This window comes from Coffea eugenioides, chromosome 2 (genome assembly GCF_003713205.1).
Source record: "Coffea eugenioides isolate CCC68of chromosome 2, Ceug_1.0, whole genome shotgun sequence".
Taxonomy (NCBI): domain Eukaryota; kingdom Viridiplantae; phylum Streptophyta; class Magnoliopsida; order Gentianales; family Rubiaceae; genus Coffea; species Coffea eugenioides.
In genome coordinates this window covers 30,471,030-30,490,122 of record NC_040036.1, presented here as the reverse complement: position 1 = coordinate 30,490,122, position 19,093 = coordinate 30,471,030, and the positions used below count along the sequence as shown (strand labels likewise).

The window sequence follows — 19,093 nt, the reverse complement described above, 5'->3', positions numbered from 1 at the left end:
TTATATTTATTAAATTTGATTAGACTCGATTGAGTTTGACTAAACTCAAATTAAAATCGATTGGCTTGATTTGCGCAAGTTCAAGTTCGACCTCGAACTCGATCAAACTTGAGTAAGACAAAACAAAATCGAACTCGAGTTCAAGTTCAAGTTCAAGTTCAAATCCAAATTTTTTAATTCGAGTAGCATACTCGACTCCATTCAACTCGATTGCATTCCTAAACATGAAACTCATTATCTATGAGTTCACAAACACGAGTATCATTATCTATGAGTTCACTAACACGATTATCAAGAGGAAGAGGATGGGGAGGTCAGTGAATTAGAAATGAACTTGATTTTTACAGCTATTTATCACCCTATATACATATAAGTATGGAATTACCATACTAGACTTTCAATCAGCAACCAACGTTTAACGCCTTATCATGTTCAAGAATACCATACCAAGTGATGTATATATATATATACACTATAATTGGTGATGAATTTATATACACTATAATTGGTGATGAATTATTTAAACTTTATATCGACTCATAACTCATCACAAGAATATGTGCTATAAGCATGGGGCTAAATACTAGTAATTCGGGTTTTAAAAAAAAAACACTCTAAACGCCTGAGAGGGCACATGCGACCATGCGAGTTCGAACCCGGAAAACAAAAAACGCCAAAACTCCTCAACGCAAAAAAGCAGGCGGAATTCAAACCCCACTCTTAATTCAAAACCCATACCCACTCTGAATTTTTTGTTTCACGTCCGCGTACTCACTCCCTCTCGCCCTGCCTCTCACAAATCACATATCATCGATTCTACTCTCTCTCCAAACCCTAACCCCTGTTTTTTTCACAGATATTCCCATAATTGTTCACATTTGTGGCTAATTTGGCTTCTATTTCTCGGATTTCTCTTTCTATATTTCTTCTCTGTTTGAATTTTATTAGGGTTTCTCTGCTAAATCGGTGGGATAGAGTGTGTGTAAAAGCTGGCTATGGATTATCCGCCGTACGATAGTAGTGGTGAGTTGCTTTTTACCTTTTCTAAATTTTTTGAGATAAAAAAGATTGAAAGATTGTATTTTTGCTGCAATTATTGGTCGTTATATGGTAATTTTGTTGGTTTAGTTGAGTTAATTGTTGAATTTGAGCTATTTTATGATGAATATCAGTGTGCATTTGTTGGTCATGGAGAAATTTTGTTTAATTTTAGTGGTAAGGAGTAGTTGATTTTGTGGGTTTTGGTTTTATGGGGTCTTTGTAGTTTTTTCAGACCGCGAATTTGTGGTGGGAAAGGGGCATATTGGTTCTACTCTTCTGTGAAAAAGTTTGTTATTGATGTACTTTATCGAGTTAAGCTTTGTCCTGTTGAAGATCAAGTTGATTTTTTTGGTTTTTTTTTTTTAAATGAAGTTGAGCTTTTCTTCTGATAGAGCTAGAAGTAACTCCAAAAAAAGAAGAAAAAAACGAAAGGAAAATATCTTGGACTTTTTATGGTCATTGGGATTACGAATGACTATGAAGTTTGGTGATTGATTTAGACCCTAACATCCTCTAAAGCTATAGTCAAGTTGTTATTTGGAATATTGAGTGGTTTTTGGTCAAGAGCTAGTTGGCATTATCGGTGCCTTGCATCTATGGTTTCGAAATTTATCATAATTTTTAATTGGAGAGAATTGGGACTTAGCTTGTGAAGAGCTGGTAGTTCATTGATTCATTCTGATTGGGTGTTCCAAGTTTTTCTATAGCAGTGAGGTGGTTAAGGTAGTCTAGACTACTAAGAGGAAGCTGTCCTGTGGAATGTGGGCAATTCACATGGAAAGCACTAATGTTGTAAAACTGCCTGTGGGATGTGCACTAGGATGGGGTTGTTGTGAATTTGAAGTGATGCCTAGTTGATTTTCAGTTGGTTCTGGTAATCTTGCACTTTGAAGTGTTTTGGTACTGTACATTAGTACCTTTGCTTATATATGTTGTTCTTTGCATGTTTAAATTGTTATTGAAATCTTTGTCCATCATCCTAAAAGTATTAATATCCAAAATCTTTAAGAAAAATTAGTCTTCTAATTAGAGTTCCTCAAATACATTGAAGATGTCACCTCTCTGGCAGTCTAGTATACGTTGTTGATGGGCTGCAACAGGAACAAATGTTGCAGATATTAAAGCCATAGTTCACATCGACTGTATGAATCAACACTTTTAACTATAGCTGTTTCAGAAAGGAATAACGTTTTTATGAGAAAAAAACATGTTTTAGTAGTAATCTTCGTTAAACATGTGATAATTTGAGCTTATGCATTCTATTCGTTGGTACTGGAAATAGTTATGTACTTTTCTGAGCCACTGCTCTGTCAAGTTTTTTGCTAAACTTTACTTGTTTCTTGGGGAGAATGAACAGTAGGAGATTTTTTTATGAGAGATATATGTTGCTTGGAGGGTATCAATTATTGAAAGGATTATGGAAAAATTCAGAGCTTAAACTGGAGGTAAGTTTAATAGTACCTTAAGTTGGCTAGAGAAAATATTGATCAGATGGAGAAACACGTTGTGAGATCATCAACTTTTCTGAAATTTGAAATATGCACTGAGGTATTTGATTTTTATATATTGCTAAATGTCAATGTTCTGTTAGATGGAACAGGCTCTTCTCTAGTAGAGTAACAAGGTTGGCACTTCTACAGCTAATTTTTTTTACTGTGCTTTTTTGTGCTGGTAAATATATCAAGCAAATAAAATGGGTCACTAAATTGATCAACTAGAGGATAAGAAGGTATAAAACTTTCAGGTTTGTAATTTAGTTTCGAAAATCTCATAGTGTTTCTTTTCTTCTTCGCTTCACATTATGTGCATGTAAGAGAACAGGACTATAAAGATATGAAATTGCTAAACTTTAATGGTAATGCTATTTTTTATGCTGAAGATCATCTGCAGTGTTCAATTTTCCTTTTATTTATGGGTATCTTCTGGGTTGCTAAAATCCTCTTTTGATGAGGCTTCTTCTTGGAAATTTGAAAGCACATGTCTAAGAATTTTGTATCGTATTCTGTTATGTATAGCTATGGTGTTATCTCTAAGCAGATTTTAGGCCTAAAGGTTTCACTGGATCACATAAAACCATACGCTGCATGGAGAAGTGTACCCTTGATGCTGGCATTGAGTTTAAAGTTAATTTATGTAAAGATGATTGCAATGAAATCATGTAATAATTTAAGAATACTTTAGTTAGTAAATTAGTTGTTCTAAATTGCAGAGCATCATTAATCATTTGACACCATTCTACAGACAAAGCACTTTCTTGTTCTGTCCTGCTTGACTGCTTCACCATCAAGTAAGATAACTTCTCTGTGCACAATGAATCTAATGCAGGAACAGATGATGATCTCCCTCCATCACATCAGAACAGAATGCCAAGAGGAGGTGCCCGTGTTGCAGGGAATGGCAGGCCACCTGTTATGGGATCTGTACCATATCCTAGGATGATGGGTGAAACGGATATGGAGGCCCAAATTCACCAGCTTGAGCAAGAAGCATACAGTTCTGTCCTAAGAGCCTTTAAAGCTCAAGCTGATGCCATTTCTTGGGTACCTCTTGACTTAAACAGCTGCATCTAATCTCTGTATATTTGCTTGATCAGGTTGAAATGAGTGGTTGCTAAATGAATTGTACTTTCTTCAGGAGAAGGAAAGTTTAATAACTGAACTCAGAAAGGAGTTAAGATTGTCAAATGAAGAACATAGAGAACTTCTTGGCAGGGTTAATGCAGATGATGTTATCAGAAGAATAAGGTCTGGTTGTTGTAAAACAGAATTCCTTTTGTCAAGAGTCATACACTAATTTTTGACTCATTAATCGATCTGTTCTACCTGTTATCTTTCATCTTTGTAATGTGTGATAAATGTGATCAGGGAGTGGAGACAGTCAGGTGGGCATCAACCGGCCATGCTTGGTGCAGGTCAAGCTGTCCATGATCCAGTGCCCAGTCCCTCGGTATCAGCTTCTCGCAAGAAACAGAAGATAGCACCTTCATTACCTTCTCAATCTTTTGGAGGTCCTTCTCCTTCCTTCCATCCCCAAGCAGTGGCTGGAACGAACCAGCCATCTTCATCAGCTGGGAAGCGTGGACCTATGGTTGGGACAAAGGGCAAGAAGCACAAATCTGTATGTCAGAAATGTTTGATGTTCTGTAACTTAAAACTTCTGATTGTCTTATTTGAGCTATTTCTCCTATGGTTTTCTTCATAGGGTCAGATGCTACCTAATGCTTCTTCCATGAAAATGCAATACCCTCCCTCGGGTCCAACTGGGAGGAGTCAATTTGGTAATCGGGTTAGTTCTGGTGGTCATGCAAGTGAACCTGCTGAAGCAGGATCATTCAATCAATTGATTGGGAGGAAAGTGAGGACGCGATGGCCAGATGACAATAACTTTTATGAAGCTATTGTAGCAGACTACAATGCAATTGAGGTATATCTGAATTTTGAATCCAAATTCACGTCTCTGCTGGTCCATTAGTGACAGTTGTCTTCTGTGCCATCTTCAGGGCTTGCATGCTCTTGTCTATGATATGGGTACTGCAAATGAGACATGGGAATGGGTCAATCTTGCTGAGGTAGATACAAGTTTTGCTTTCTTTATTCAGTGAATTTGCACAAGAAACTTTTTATCTATTAACCTTGGTCACTCTGCATAATTGTAAGATGTTTATTAATTATTTTTTTTCATGCTTCATAACTCTGAGCTGCTACTTATAGACTATGGTAGGATCAACATGTTCTTTTGCCCATTGTGTAATGCTAGGCAATCGTTTCAAGTTCGAGCCCATTGTCATGTATTCATGATTGCAAACTCCCATGCCATAAGATTATATGAACCAAAGATACTGCAGGGATTTAAGGTAGCATAGGGTTAAACATAGAGTAAGTTTAAGAGTAATTGGAAAGCAAACATACCCTGAAGTCTGGTTTATGTCTCTTGTGGCATATCTTTTTGCATAATTTTTATTGTTGGTTGATATTGGAAGTTTTGAGGGATCACCACTTCTCATATGGCTTAAACAACAAATCTAGAAATGTTAGCAGAAAAAGATGTTTCAAACTTTGTATTTCAGATGGACCTGAAACTGTTGCAGTAGGGTTTGGGTTGGACTGCAGTTGGCTTGATAGGCAGCTGCTAACAATATAAGTTTGTTAATGAGAACAGTTGTCAAATTATCTCCAATATGCTTGAGTCTCCTGGTGAGCATGGATAGGCATCTTGTTTTGAGACCTGATTCTGGTTGCTGCTTATGTTCCACACAAGGTTCTTTGATGATTTCATGGTGAATTTTTGAGGTCTAGTGGGGTCAGACTGGTCTGGAATTGATTCAAATGTTCCACTTCGGAAATTTTGAAAGTTTATCATCAGTTGGTGACATGCCTTGTGAACTTGGGTATTCCAAGCTCAAAATTCTGGAATGCTGCTTGACTTCTAGCTTCCTTCAAGGGCGAAAGTTTAGTCAGACAGTATGTTGTGTTTTGCCCTATATTAATAGTCAACAGTGACTGATAATAGATAAGCATGTGATGAGTAGTTCTCTCAATTTGAAGATTATCATTGTTTTTGTGCTGAGATTATCACGACATTTATTCATCTATCTTATTTTTGGATCAGATTTCTTCTGAAGATATACATTGGGAAGGTGAAGACCCTGGAATATCTCATCATGGAGGTTATGGTGGATCAGGCCGTGGAATGAATAGAACTGTTGGACGTGACGGTGGTCCGGGTGCAGGTAGAGGTAGGGGAATGTTAAAAGGTCAGTCACGCAAGGATTTTCTGCCATCACAGAATGGCATAGGAAAGAAGGGATCAGATGATATTCAGTTGCTTCACACAGATACTTTAATTAAAGAGGTAGCAACAGCATTCATCAGTAATTTTACAGGCAAATTTTATAGCATCTGTAGTGTCCTGACTAATGATCCTGGACAGGTTGAGAGGGTTTTCAGTGCTAGTCACCCGGATCCTCAAGAGATTGAGAAGGCAAAGAAAGTGCTCAAGGTAAGAAATTATGCAAATTTGGTGGTTATTCTTGTTTCTCCACTTGTTTACTCAGCAAGGATGGGATGTCTTTTTTGGTACAGGAACATGAACAAGCACTGGTAGATGCCATCGCAAGGCTTGGAGATATTTCTGATGGTGAAAGTGGTAAAAATTTCCTTAAAACCTATATTTTTAGTTTGGATTGAAATTAACTATCTTTGTTCCTGAAAAATTCCTTATGTTAAACTGTTCAAACATTGCTTCAAAATGCTGATGATTGCTTCATTTGTTTCCAACTTCAATGCTGTTTTGGCATCACACGTCTGAATTCAAACTGTGGAATGAGCTTTTCCAGAATATTTAGTCATAGAGAACTTGAGAATAAATTCACATTCTTGATACCCTGAAAGTGTCTTTACTATTCGGGGCTGGTTATGTCTTCCCAAGCAATCTGCCCACAGTAACTGTTGTCAATGACCAGATTCGTATTTTGGATGAATAGCAAAATCAGTGTGTGTGTGTGCGCGCTCATGTTCAGAAGGTGGTGTTATTCCCTATAACCAAGCATTTTAAAGGTCGATGATTTGTTTTTATGCAACAAAGCCATTACAAGATCAATTGGCTTCAGGTGTGAGTGTGCTAAGTTGCATATGTTTGCAAACATCAACATGCTTGTCAAATTGTTGGTGTGGTTTTCAGTGCAGGCTACTGTCTTATCTGAAGTTTAATTGGTAGTAGTGTGTTCGAGCAATTCAGAGTCTTGAAGCTGATGGTTCTGTTTCCTATTGATGACAGATGGAGGCCATTTCTTGCACGGACAATCAATGGTCAGAGAATGACAGCTCGATAACTGAATTGGAAAATAGTATAATAGCAGATATGGCTGAGAAAAGAGACATTTTGGTTTAGCAGCTGAATGGATCAGACAAATAGGATTGTACCATGAGGGTTGATTGTGATGAAGTGCCGAGTTAAAATCTGGAGCTCTGTTGTATAATGTGGTCTTCCATTTATTTGCCTTAGCAATTGAATTATTGTAGGCCTTAAGTAATTTAGAAACAGGCTAATTCGTAGCTGGGTGATAACAGTTTATCACGGACAAGTGATGATGTAAAATTATAATAGTTGTTACTGACACGTAATCGTGTACAAAAGGTTTTTGGTCTAGAGCTGGGTAATTTCTTTGCCTAAATTTTTGCAGCCCGATTTTTTTTTTTTTTTTTTAAATTCAAAGCAGCCCCTGGAATGATTGTGTTAAAAGTGCACTTTTTTAGACGCCTGGAGCCGGGAATTGTGTTGCTTCTGTACTTTTGTATTTTGGTGACTTGGGTTTCGTCACTTAAGTCAAGGTTTGTGGGCATCTCCAATATTTGGAACAGATAAATGTTATGCAAATTGTTGGCTTGACTGGACTTTTTTTTTTTTGGGTAAGAGACTAGACTATTGTTACAACAGAGAACTTGACTGAAGAAAGTAGTGTTGGCCCCGTTCGCTACATGCTAAACTCAGCTCTTCATTTTAGCTCTTCATCGTACTTGAAGCTTTTTTTTTTATTTTTTTTAAGTGAAAGGTTTTAAATTCAAAACTTTTACATACAATTTTTTCTTCCTTATCATCTAATTCAACCAACCTTCCTTCCTTCCTTTACATTATAATTCATGTTATATAGTGCAATCTTATATATATATATATATATATATATATATTTTTTTTCGGGTGCAATCATATTACTAAATAGCGTGACAAATTTAAACGTACAAGTTTCTTTTTCCTACTCAAAATAATCAAACTTCTTTTCAAAATATTTTCATCTGTACATGATCACTGTACTTGTTCAATTTGATATCAAAAGCACATGGTTGTGGAAATAACATACACTACTATCTGGTAAACAACAAACACAATTCCCAGCGACAGTCAAAAATCGAAATGAAGGATTAACATATAGTCATACAGTAGTTGATATCCTTGAATCATGTTAAAATTGACTTTGATTTGTTTAAGAAAACGAATTTACACGGTTAAGAGTAGACAGAGGGGCCAGAGGTAACTATCTTACAAGATTCTTATCCATGACATCATCTTTTATGCTGCTTTTGAGGAAGAAGACCATCTGTACATCTAGTGAAAGGCTAAGACCTAAAACAATGAAGTTAAATCAGAACTTTTAATTAAAGTACTTTGCATGCACTTTATTGTACACTACTTTCCAACTTACTCCCATGGCTAGTTTTGCAATTGAAGATTTCCTTATGGACAGTACTTTAGAATTACTCAAAATGATGAACGTTTTAACTTTTCCTGTTCAAAGATAAAGATTTTGATCTTCTTTTGCTTGTTTTCGTTTAGTTCACTGCTGGAAAACTGTATAGAACTGTTTCAAATGGTAAGTTCAGATGCTTCTTTTTGCCACGACTTGTCACCATGTCTGCTTTGGCTAATAGATATTAATGCTTTTTTCTTTTTATCCTACTGAATGAAGTGCCTGTACTTGTGAACTAAACCTCAATTGATTTTGGGATAATTTCAAAAACCTCCCTTGAAATTTTTAACAATTTCACTTAGTATCCTTGAAATTTTAAAAGTTACACATACCTCCCTTGAATTTATCATTTTGGTAACAAAAACTATTCAATGGTCAAATTTTTGAATGAATAACCCAAATTGCCGTCATAAAATTGTGAAGTTCATTTTACCTTCTTATAAAATTCTATTTAAAAAAATATGGAATGTGCACAAAATCTCAAACCTACTTTCAACCATCATCTCTACTATTTTAAATCTTTCATATTCCTACATCTCAAATTAATAACATTATCATCATGACTACCGCTACCATCAGTTCTTAAATTCTAAAATCTCAATCTAATTTACAAAAGAAAAAAAAATCAATATTGTTAAACTTAAAAGTTTTCACTAGCTGTATTAATATAATATCCCATCCCTCAAATGTTGGACTACCATTTCATGCCTATTATATTTAAATCTTCAACTTACATCTTATTCTATTCATCTTTAGATCTTTCAAGCCAAACCAAAATTAATTTGTAATATGTTAAAATTATGTTGAGGACAAAATTAGTTATTCTATAAGTGACCTTGTTTTTGTTTCCATTAAATATTTAATTGTGTGGTGCATTCCTATGTACAAGATTAGGAGCGTATTATTTAATTGAATGAAAAATATTAATATATTAAGGTTATTATGGTCATTTTATAGGGTCAAGGGAGGTAAGCGTAATATTGAAAATCTCAAGGGTACTAGATGAAATTGTTAGAAACCTCGAGCGAGGTTTCTGAAATTATCCCATTGATTTTCTAACTGTTCTCTTTCCCAACAAATTCAGCTTCATAAGAAAATTCTCAGGTACAGTCGGTTTACAAACCCGTGGGAATTTGTGATTGTAAATATTCTCGAGTAAAAGATTTAGTTTTGTTAATAGTATGGACTAATCCGGCCAAAATTATAGTATATCATTAATATGGGCAAGTTAGTCGAATAACTTACTATTAGGAGTAAATGTGTTCAAATTTTTGTTATGTTATTAAGAAAAACAAATTAGTCCAAAATTTAGATAATATTATAGCAAGAGAGTAAGTTTGCATAGTTGTTAGAATAAAGCATTATCTATAGTATGAATAAACAAGTCCAAACTGTTATTATCCTATCTCTTACTCATTTCAAGAAAGCTCGTACCATCTTCTCCAACAGAATTATTTTATTGCCTATACGGGAGATTAATTCGATTATATGAGATATAACATGCAATCAAACATGAGATCACAGAGAATTAGGAATCCAATTATATATCATTCCTTGAACCAAATGAACTCTTTAGTACATTGCATCTATCGTTTGACATTACAATATCGAGTTAGGTACTTTTTTTTTTTTTTTTTTTTGTTGACACAGGGGTGTCCGGGTCATTTCTTACGGGGCCCGACTAATCCCCTGCGGTCCGGAAGAGGAGGCCCCACTCCACACCGAACACGTTAACAGCGGGACTCGAATCCTGAACAAGCCAGAAAGGTCGCCATACCCTAAGGAGGCGGAGCGGACCGTTCGAGCTATCCCGTAGGGACAAAGACCAGCCATGTAAGGTGGCAAGTTGTGGGTTGAACTCCTGACCTCCAACATCCCAAAGAAAAGGATGACCACTGGACCAAATGGCCAGTGGCTGAGTTAGGTACTTCGACTGCCACAAAGTTCACGTACGGGCTTAGTCTAGCTATGCCAAGTATGCAACTGTAATACTCACAGTTTAATTCCTCCATTGTACCCACATTCCAGGTAATATACTCGCGTTTCTTAACTCTAACCTTCTTGCTCATACCAAGTGATTGGAGTTTGTGTTCTCTTGCTTGGGACAGGTAAATTAGCTAGAACTTATGAAAAAAGTGATAATTTTGAAAAGCTTCCCTGAGGTTTCTAACTATTTCACTTAGCTATTTCAAAAGCTTTACAAATTACACTTATCTTTCTTGATTTGACACTTCTGGTAACCAAACCTTAAAATATGGCCAAAATTTGTAATGTATACCTTAAACCTTATCTTATAAAGTTTAATTTGTTCTTCTAAGTAATTGTAAAGTAATTTGGCACAATTACAAAAGAAATGAGTGTCAAGTTTTTCATGCCAATATTTGCTATTTGATAATTAACTATAATAATAAATCTATAGTTATAATAGGTTACTTTTTATAGTACTTTATTGGGGATATAGATTCTTTTTAAAATAGATAAGAAAGTGCTATCTTGATTTTTTTAAAAAGATTTTACGATGGTGGAACTAGTATAGTTTGATAGTGATTTTAGACCATTTGTTTTTAGGTTATTGTTGATTTATTTTAATTTTGATACCAAAAAAGTGCTACAAAAAAATTGTGTGATATTAAAAATTATTTTAAAAAAAAAGTTATTTTTCTTTTCACTTGGGGGTATTCTAACCTTGCGATTAGACTAATCCCCCTAAGGCTGTGTAGAACCTTACTCCAAGGATACATAGCGAGGTAGCACACAAGAATCGATCACGGGATCTGCTAGTAACTATTAAACTATGAAACCAATTGGACTACTCGCAAGGGGCCAAAAAAAAAATTTATTAGTTGGACGTTTAATCGGAATAGAGGTTAGGGACAATAGTAATAGTTTTTTGGATTTTCCAATGAAATTATAAAGAGAAATAAATAAGAAGGAGAAAGGGAAAAATTATAAAGCTCATCCTTTGTATAAGCATGGTAAGCAAGGGAGTTTTATTAGAATATTAAGACTAGTGTTGTCATTTCAAATGAGTGACGGAAGTATGTATAATTTTTGAAATCTCAAGAATGCTAAGTGAAATTGTCAAAAAGCTTAGAAAAGTTTCTAAAATTATTGCACGAAAAAAATGTTGGAGCTATAAAATCATAAAATGGACTTGGTAATTGCATGGTTGACAATACGTTACTATATGTTGTATTTCTACTTCAATCTTTGTTGTCTGTACACTGTAGACATGTTTAAAACTTTTTTTAAAAAAAAATTAATTAACAGTAAGATTTGGCTTAAGCAATAGAACAACTTTTCACTTGAGCCACATGTCAAGGTTTAGCTGTGATCTCAATTCCCTTCCACTTGCACATGCATGTAATGTTGTAAAATAAAAATATATCATAAAATTATTTTTAACTAATGCATTCTGGTCAAGGGAAATAAAAGACAAAATTTCTGGTCAGATGCAGATAATTTTTTTTAATCATCATTGGTTGAAGAAAATTGGCTTCACAATAAATACACGTAACTGAGGAAGGAGAATTACTTTGGAGAATAGAAAGAGGAAGGAAGAAAAGGCAAGATAAATAGATTTAATTGTAGCAATAGGAAGCCAAGCCAAAGGCTTCCTATCAAAAGATGTATAAATATGTAAAGTGGAAACATAGTGCTAATACACTCCAATAAATAAATACGAAATTCAGCTTTAATCAGAGCTTCTATATGTTAATTAACATAAGAGTTCTTTTTTTTTCTGGCAAAAAAAAAGAATAAATAAAAGGTTATACAGCCAAAAAAAACACGTTTTTACATGATACATCCTACAGATCAATAAACCTAAGAAGCAAAATGCACAGCCAACCTAATGACAAGACTAACTTGTGAAATCTAATGGCTACTACAATATACAAAATCATCAATTCTGCAACTTTTTCCATCTAACCTAACCTACCTCGATCGTTTCTTAGGCCGTTTTGAGGGCCCTTCCCCTTCACCGCCTTCCCTCCCACGCTTGCCCCCGGTTACCACCACATCCTTCCCTTTCTTAGGTGGCCTCCCAGCGTTCTTCTTCAACGGACTACTCTCCTCCTTTACATGTTTCCGTCCACCTCCGCCACCGCCACTTCGCCTCGCCGGCCCATCTTTCCGTTCATCAACCTTTTTCTTCGGCTGATCTTTTCTACCACCTTTATTACTATTATTTTCCCGTGAACTCTTCAGGGCCTCTACCAGCGTTCCCTTGGCAGGCGAGTTCTTCTTCATTCTCTTCAAGAAGTCTGCAGCACCACTCTTTTTTGTACTGGCAATTGCTTCAGACTTCTTTTTATCCCCTTTTGCTGCCTCTGCTTTATCTCCTTTATCCTTTGAACCCGGTTGCTGGGAGCTTGAGCTCTTGTTGTTGCTACTGTTAGGAGTAGGCTCTGGCTTGCTCACATTAGGCCGCCCTTTGCTGCTCCTTCTCATGCTTCTCGCGCCGGTCACCGGCTTTTCTTTTAGCTTTAGCTTTGATGAATCCTCATCATCATTTGTTGATGTACTTAAAGGAGACTTAATAAGAGTTTTCGAATTGATAACCGCTTTTTCGTTGGTCCGCTGCTTTTCTGCATTGTTGGCCGATGAGGAAGAAGCTTTGGCTGAAATCGAGCTTCTCTTGCGGCTGAAGATAATGGGGTTTGTGGATTTATGCTTCGCGAGCAGCGAGTCGGATCTTTCGACTTCAGGTTTGGGTTTTGGTTTTGCAAGCAAGGAGGGTTGAGGTGAAGGATCAGATGAGGCGTTCTTGAGCTCTTTCAGCACAAGTTGGCGAAGCTCTTGAGCGGCCAATGCCTCGGGAGATGATTTGGGGAAGAAGACAATGGCATTGGTGAAGAGAAGAAAAAGGTCTTTGTAAAATTTCATAAAGCATAATGTATAGGATCCATCATCAATCCGGGCTTGAACGGTTTCAAGATCTACGTGACGTCGGATAGTGCTCTTGTACTTTTCCGTTTTCTGCATTTAAAGTCAAAAGGTTTATCAGTGCATTATTCGACCTTTTTTTGGTACACAAAGTACGCACTAGTACATGTTGGATGTGAATAATAAGCAATAACACAAATCTAATGAAGATTTTTGATGTTGGTGGCAATTTTTTTTTTTTTTCTCAGTCCGAATTCACCACTTCCACCTCAACTACTACTATAATCTATAAATGAAATTATGGAGTCCTTGTTTGTCCAATTGATGGTAGTAACTGATTTTAAGGTAAGGTTTCGCTTTGACCTTAAAGAGTGCCATTGACAAAAGACCAACTACTAGACTTGTCATACCGCTAGTTTGGACCGAAATAAAATTTCTCTTAATCCATATATATTATCTAAAGACTGAAGCATCCAAGTGATTAATTACTCCATGTATACCATTTGGCTGGCAATATTATGTGGCATATTAGTAGTAATTATTGATCAGCAAATAATAGAGATAGATCATACCTTATTTGTTAGATAGTAAATAAAATATTATCCACCTCTATTAGAGAATAATAATAATAATAATTAATACTAGTACATCACATCACATGATGTACCATAGGATGCATGTTGAGAATGGAATGCCTTTACGTATTACTAATATCTTAATATATATTGTTTGACATAAAATATATATAGTTCTTAAGACGAAAGAGTAGTATGTGGAAACAAAAGAGTAACTATATGTATTTATATTAATCATATCAAATTATCAATATCCAATTCCACTCCATAGATACGCTTAAAACAAGACAAGATATTATGTCCACTCTATCAGTTAACTGAAACTCAAAACAAACATAAAATAAAATACGTGGACCTAAACGATGATGTTTTTAGTATAAGAGTTTTGAAAGGATAGAAAATAAATTTCCGATCAACCAAAATGGAAATTATGTTGGAACAAATTAAATCGACAAGGAAAACCTAGAAATTCGAGTAAAGTATTTTACCACTAGTATTTCGTAAACAATAAAAGTGCTCGAGACTTAAAAATCGTGTACCCCGTTGACTCCTCAGCTGGAAATACTGGTGACGTATACTAAATTCCAGCCGACAGCGACGGGTGAAAAAAACATCAAACCCGCTAAGCTTGGGTTGCTTTCGAAACATTCGGAGACTAAAGAAGCTAGGCCAAGCCCAGTATGAATTGAATGCAATCCAGACGGACTTTTGGGTAGGCATTCTATTGGCTCCAATATCCAACAAAAACCATTGGATATCCATGGACAAAAAGTCCAGAACACCTAAAAGACATTTTTGATGGGGCCCTCAACCCAAAATCGATCTACACGCTCCGCCACGTGTTTAAGATTACGTAGCGAACGGTCCAACTCTGATCCAACATCCAAGCAGTCCACTGGTTAGCATTTCGACGTACTCTACGGGGTCGTTCCTAATTTCCCCAGCCTTTAACTAACTCTCACCAAAATTCTTTCCAACTATTTAGATATTTTCTTCTTCTTCTATCCTCTTGTTGGGGTATATAGCCTATAATCTACCGCTACAAATTTTCCACAGAAAGATTGAACCGTACTGAAAAGTCACGAACTGCATATTTCATGCAACTATCACTCATATCAGTGGAATAATAAATAAATTAAATCGAGAAAGCTTTTTAACGGGTGTCAAAGGGGTACTAATTCAGTATGCTAATTTGCCCAAAAATAAACATGCATACCATATTTATTATACTCCTCGAAATTAAATATTTTTTCTAATTTTACATTTTCGAAAATAAGAATTTTAACTTGATAAGGGGCTCAGATTGTTATCACACACAGCCGGAGATATTAACAGCCAACATTAGGTAAAAAAAGGCAAAATTCAAAGTCCACGGTCTACAGCCTAGGCTATTAATGTATTTTTCGCTAGGCTATGAAAAAGTCGCAAGCTTTTACATCCTTGTTCTAAAATCATACTACAAATTTTAACTGTTTAAAAACGATTACACGTGCAATCGTTACCAGCCCACAAAGTTAACCAATGCCCGTGGAATATGCTTAGCAGTTTAAACCCTTGAACCAATTAAAAGAAGTCACCATCCAACGCCTAGTGGGGGTTAACTTTTCACTTGCTTCGTTCTAGTCACTAACGTTTCATGCTTCTTCCACGCGAGGCTACACGATACGACCTGTGTATGGTTTCCTAATGCAAGTATTAATTTTCATGAACCCAGGTACACAGGAGGAGACTGTTTAGAATAATATTTTAAAAAAATACCATAACACTTTTATAATATAATATATTATATTTAAAATAAAAAGATAGTTGAAAATTTTAAAAATATATATTGAAAAAAAACGTATTTGCAATACAATCGAAACACATATGTTTCTAGGAAGCCATCTAACCTAAACTATCATGCTGCTCAATGCCACTTCATATGTACACCAGACTAGACTAATAAGCATCCTCCACTTGTCACCGTTATCTCTCCTCGAGATTTGAGCCAACAAGCAAAAACACAAAAATACGGTGGCCCCCAAGTATAAAAGATCCCAAAAAATAAAACCATCGAGTTCAGGCTAACAACGGTGGAAATAACTAACTGTTTTGGCTTTTTAATGGAACTAAATGTGAAGTAGTATTTATTATTTTCACAAATTTGAACTCAAAGTCTCAAACATCCTCCTATGGATATCTACCCCGAAATATCCCTTGGAAACAAATCCTAAAGATAACATATTACAAAAGCTTACCCATCCCATACTCTAAAACACAAATATGTTGATACTTAGTAAGTCCAGATTCCATAGTCCACGCCAGGTACTTCATGCGTACGTGCCATCAGGTACGGATCTAGACCCTCTGGCCTTTGATTCATCCATCCCCTTCCACATACCCCCATTTGGACTTTAAAGTTCACACGCAAATCCCCTCTATCCTTTGTCTTTAGTTTGGTAACTTTTATTCACCATTCTTCTTTCTTAAATTTAAAATATATATTTTTTTTTTTTACCATATTTTCGTCTCTTACAATTCTTCTCATTCCCGTGAGTGAGGTTTAGGACCTCGACCTAACTTCACCGGTTTAAATTTAAACTTCGCGCTAGCTCATAATTGATTGACATAGCCTGACACCAATAATATATTCCTTTTTTTCAATAAACTCCTTGGACTGAAATTTTTAATTTCTTTCTTTTAAATCTAAAAGAATTTTCCAAAATAGGGCTAACTTATTTTAATATGGATGGACCCGTCAAATCAACCTTGTCTTTTTTTTTTCTTTTTCTTTCCTGAAAACCTATCAAACTTTTTAAATATTTTCACTCCTTGTTTATTAACTTAGACATTTTTTCCACGAAGATTTTTATAGTTGCCCCTTTTGTGGATCAATGAATTGGTAAATTTATGTGGCGCGTTTCCTTCCTCTTTTTCTTTCATAAAAGCGCACAAAAGTAGCAAAGATAATCCTAATTCCTAAGTGGGACCGATCAAATAAAAAATATCAATCAATTCTATGCCACACATTGGACGATGATTAGGTATTACCAAATTGGCAAAATTGAACCGAAAAGTACTGGATCATTACCTGACTTTCGAGCCGGCGCTCGAACACCGAGCCATGTTTTTGCGACCGAATTTTATCTAAAAACCCAAACGCTGACGGCTCTGATTTCACCGCTCCCCCCACGCCACGCTCCCGTTTTATTGGGGCGGTAGCGGGCGACAAAACCGCCACCCCATCTCCACCACCTTCACCGCCGCCTCCGCCACCGTCAACTCCTCGTCTTCTCCTCTTCCTTGTCAACAAACTCGCTGAACTCTGCACGTCGCTGCTCTCCTTCGTCCCTTCCTTCGACTCGTCTTCTCCCACCGAGTCACGCAACTCGCGCGAGTCTCCCCCACCCTTCCCCCTCTCCTGGCTCGCTGAACTGTCATTGCACGAGACCTCTTCCCCGACCGGTTTTGACTCGGATTCCGGTTCCACCTCGGCCGGTTCGTTCTTCGGTTCGACTTTCAAACCGGCTCGCTTGCTCTCCGTCGAATTAGACTCGTTGTACGACATGTTTTCGTCGTTGTCGCCGGATAGAAACTTTCCGGCGACCATCTCCGGCGGGTCTTTACCATCGTTTTTGTCGTTTTCTGATCTCTCCTGCTTTACTTCCTCGTCCAGATCTGGTTTCTTCACGTCGTCGTGTTGGTCGTCGTCCTCCCTCGGACTCTTCTCCCTCTCCTCCTCCATCGTCTTCACTTTCATCTGCAACGACCTGTTCAATTCACAGATCCGATCCACAAGCTCAATTTTTCACGTAAAATATTTTTGAAAACAAAAATATTCAAAATTTCTTAAAAATTTAAGTAAAAGCAGATTAACGTATAAATGATATCATATCCTCGAGATTTACCGGATCGAAAGATCGTATCGATGAACCTCTTGTTTAAGTTCGGCTACGCGGAGTTTTCTTAACTCCTCGAGCCAAGGAAAACAATCACCCTCACCACCACCTCCACCGCCGCCGCCGCCGCCACCACCACCAAGACCGTCGTTTTCATCATCATCATCAGATTGAGCCTCACAAGGCAGCTCATTATTCTCACTTTCTCCTCCGCCGCCGCCGACACCACCAGCTCCGGCTGTTACGGCAGTATTATTACTAGCACTACGGTGGTTGTTGGTGAAGCGACGTCTAAGGTGTTTGAATTTGTTTTTACAAATTTGGGCGGTGAACAAGGTTGGCGGCAAAGAGCTGCTGCTACGGTGGCGATGGCGGTTCTGGAGCTCCCTCGCCACCGTATCCCAGTCCTTCAAGCCATGCCGCTTCACCGCGGACGCTAGTAATAGTTCTTCCCATGTACTCCATATTAACTCCTTCGTATCCACATCGGCCGCGTTTGACATAATATTTTCCTTCACCCAGATAGCATATGCATAATACATATATATACATATATTTATATCTGTATTTATATGGATTCAAAAGACGCAAACAAACAAGTCCTTGTCTAGAGGAGGATATGAAGGAAGAAAAGTGGAGTCTGAGTCTCCATTTGTTTTTCTGAAAGTTAGGGTTTTGGTTTGGTTCGAGTTGTTGATGTTCTTCGTTTTCTTTAGATTTAGAAAGAATCTTTAGCTCTCTTTACCTTTTAAATTTTGTTAATTTTGGTCGTCTTTTTTATTTTTATTTTTTTTTGGGTTTTAATTTAAATGTTTTCGAAATAAAAGAGGAGAAAAAACCGAAGAACAGAGGGAGTTTTAAGAATGGGAGTTACGTCTCGGCCTCGCAGTGTGTGAGTGCGTGTTTATAATATATACGAGCGGAGAGAAGGCCTAATTTGGGGGCACGCAAGTTTTTCTTTTTTCCTTTCTCTTTTTTTTTAAAGTACTATTATATTTTTCTACCGTGTGTTGGTGATTTTAAAGGACGGTTTTGGCCTTGGAGATTTGAAGAATTCACTGCTTTGTCCATTCTTCAAATTGTTCGTAAAGCGCCTGGATTGATATGGTAGGTGGTGTGAATTGACTAAAATGGGTTTGATTGCTATAGTTGTTTTGTCGCCGGGTTCGTTAGGTAAAGTCTTGCAATTGGATGTGGAAATAGGAGAGGCTTTTCCATCAAAAAAAAAAAGACCAAGTGGATTAGTAAGTTTTTGGTTAATTCAATTAAGTTCTTCAAAATATATACCTAATTTGTTGGAATAGCAAACACAGCAGGAATATAAGGAAACTTTCTTTGGATAGTGTTTTATTTGCCAAATTTTATATACTTGCATCATCAACGCATTTTTGAACCGCCTTTTTTTTTTTACATACATTATATCAATAGAGTCTTACAGTATTTTATATTTCACAAAAATATCCCAAATA

The 19,093-nt window shown here is 36.6% G+C and overlaps 2 protein-coding genes across 2 annotated transcripts; one reads left to right on the top strand and one right to left on the bottom strand.

The window, feature by feature from the left end:
• Nucleotides 1–744: 744 nt before the first annotated feature.
• LOC113762847 (protein EMSY-LIKE 3-like) lies at nucleotides 745–7,213 on the top strand. The gene is made up of 10 exons (XM_027306464.1): nucleotides 745–1,023; nucleotides 3,367–3,581; nucleotides 3,676–3,785; nucleotides 3,906–4,158; nucleotides 4,243–4,464; nucleotides 4,541–4,609; nucleotides 5,650–5,892; nucleotides 5,971–6,039; nucleotides 6,123–6,186; nucleotides 6,817–7,213. Exons 1-10 carry the CDS (start codon nucleotides 996–998, stop codon nucleotides 6,858–6,860), a joined length of 1,317 nt encoding a protein of 438 aa, XP_027162265.1. The 5' UTR covers nucleotides 745–995; the 3' UTR covers nucleotides 6,861–7,213.
• Nucleotides 7,214–11,996: 4,783 nt separating this feature from the next.
• Nucleotides 11,997–18,339, bottom strand: LOC113759511. Its single transcript, XM_027302087.1, has 3 exons — nucleotides 17,634–18,339; nucleotides 16,817–17,495; nucleotides 11,997–13,264 (listed from the first exon to the last, which is right to left on the bottom strand). Exons 1-3 carry the CDS (start codon nucleotides 18,164–18,166, stop codon nucleotides 12,221–12,223), a joined length of 2,256 nt encoding a protein of 751 aa, XP_027157888.1. The 5' UTR covers nucleotides 18,167–18,339; the 3' UTR covers nucleotides 11,997–12,220.
• Nucleotides 18,340–19,093: the final 754 nt, after the last annotated feature.

Coding starts and splice junctions, on each gene's coding strand:
- LOC113762847 (XM_027306464.1), top strand. CDS start 996: ATGGATTATCCGCCGTACGATAGTAGTG. Junction 3,786..3,905: donor GATGTTATCAGAAGAATAAG/GTCTGGTTGTTG, acceptor AAATGTGATCAG/GGAGTGGAGACAGTCAGGTG. Junction 6,040..6,122: donor AGGCAAAGAAAGTGCTCAAG/GTAAGAAATTAT, acceptor TTTTTGGTACAG/GAACATGAACAAGCACTGGT.
- LOC113759511 (XM_027302087.1), bottom strand. CDS start 18,166: ATGTATTATGCATATGCTATCTGGGTGAAGGAAAATATTATGTCAAAC. Junction 17,496..17,633: donor CGATACGATCTTTCGATCCG/GTAAATCTCGAG, acceptor TGAATTGAACAG/GTCGTTGCAGATGAAAGTGA. Junction 13,265..16,816: donor AGCGCCGGCTCGAAAGTCAG/GTAATGATCCAG, acceptor CTTTAAATGCAG/AAAACGGAAAAGTACAAGAG.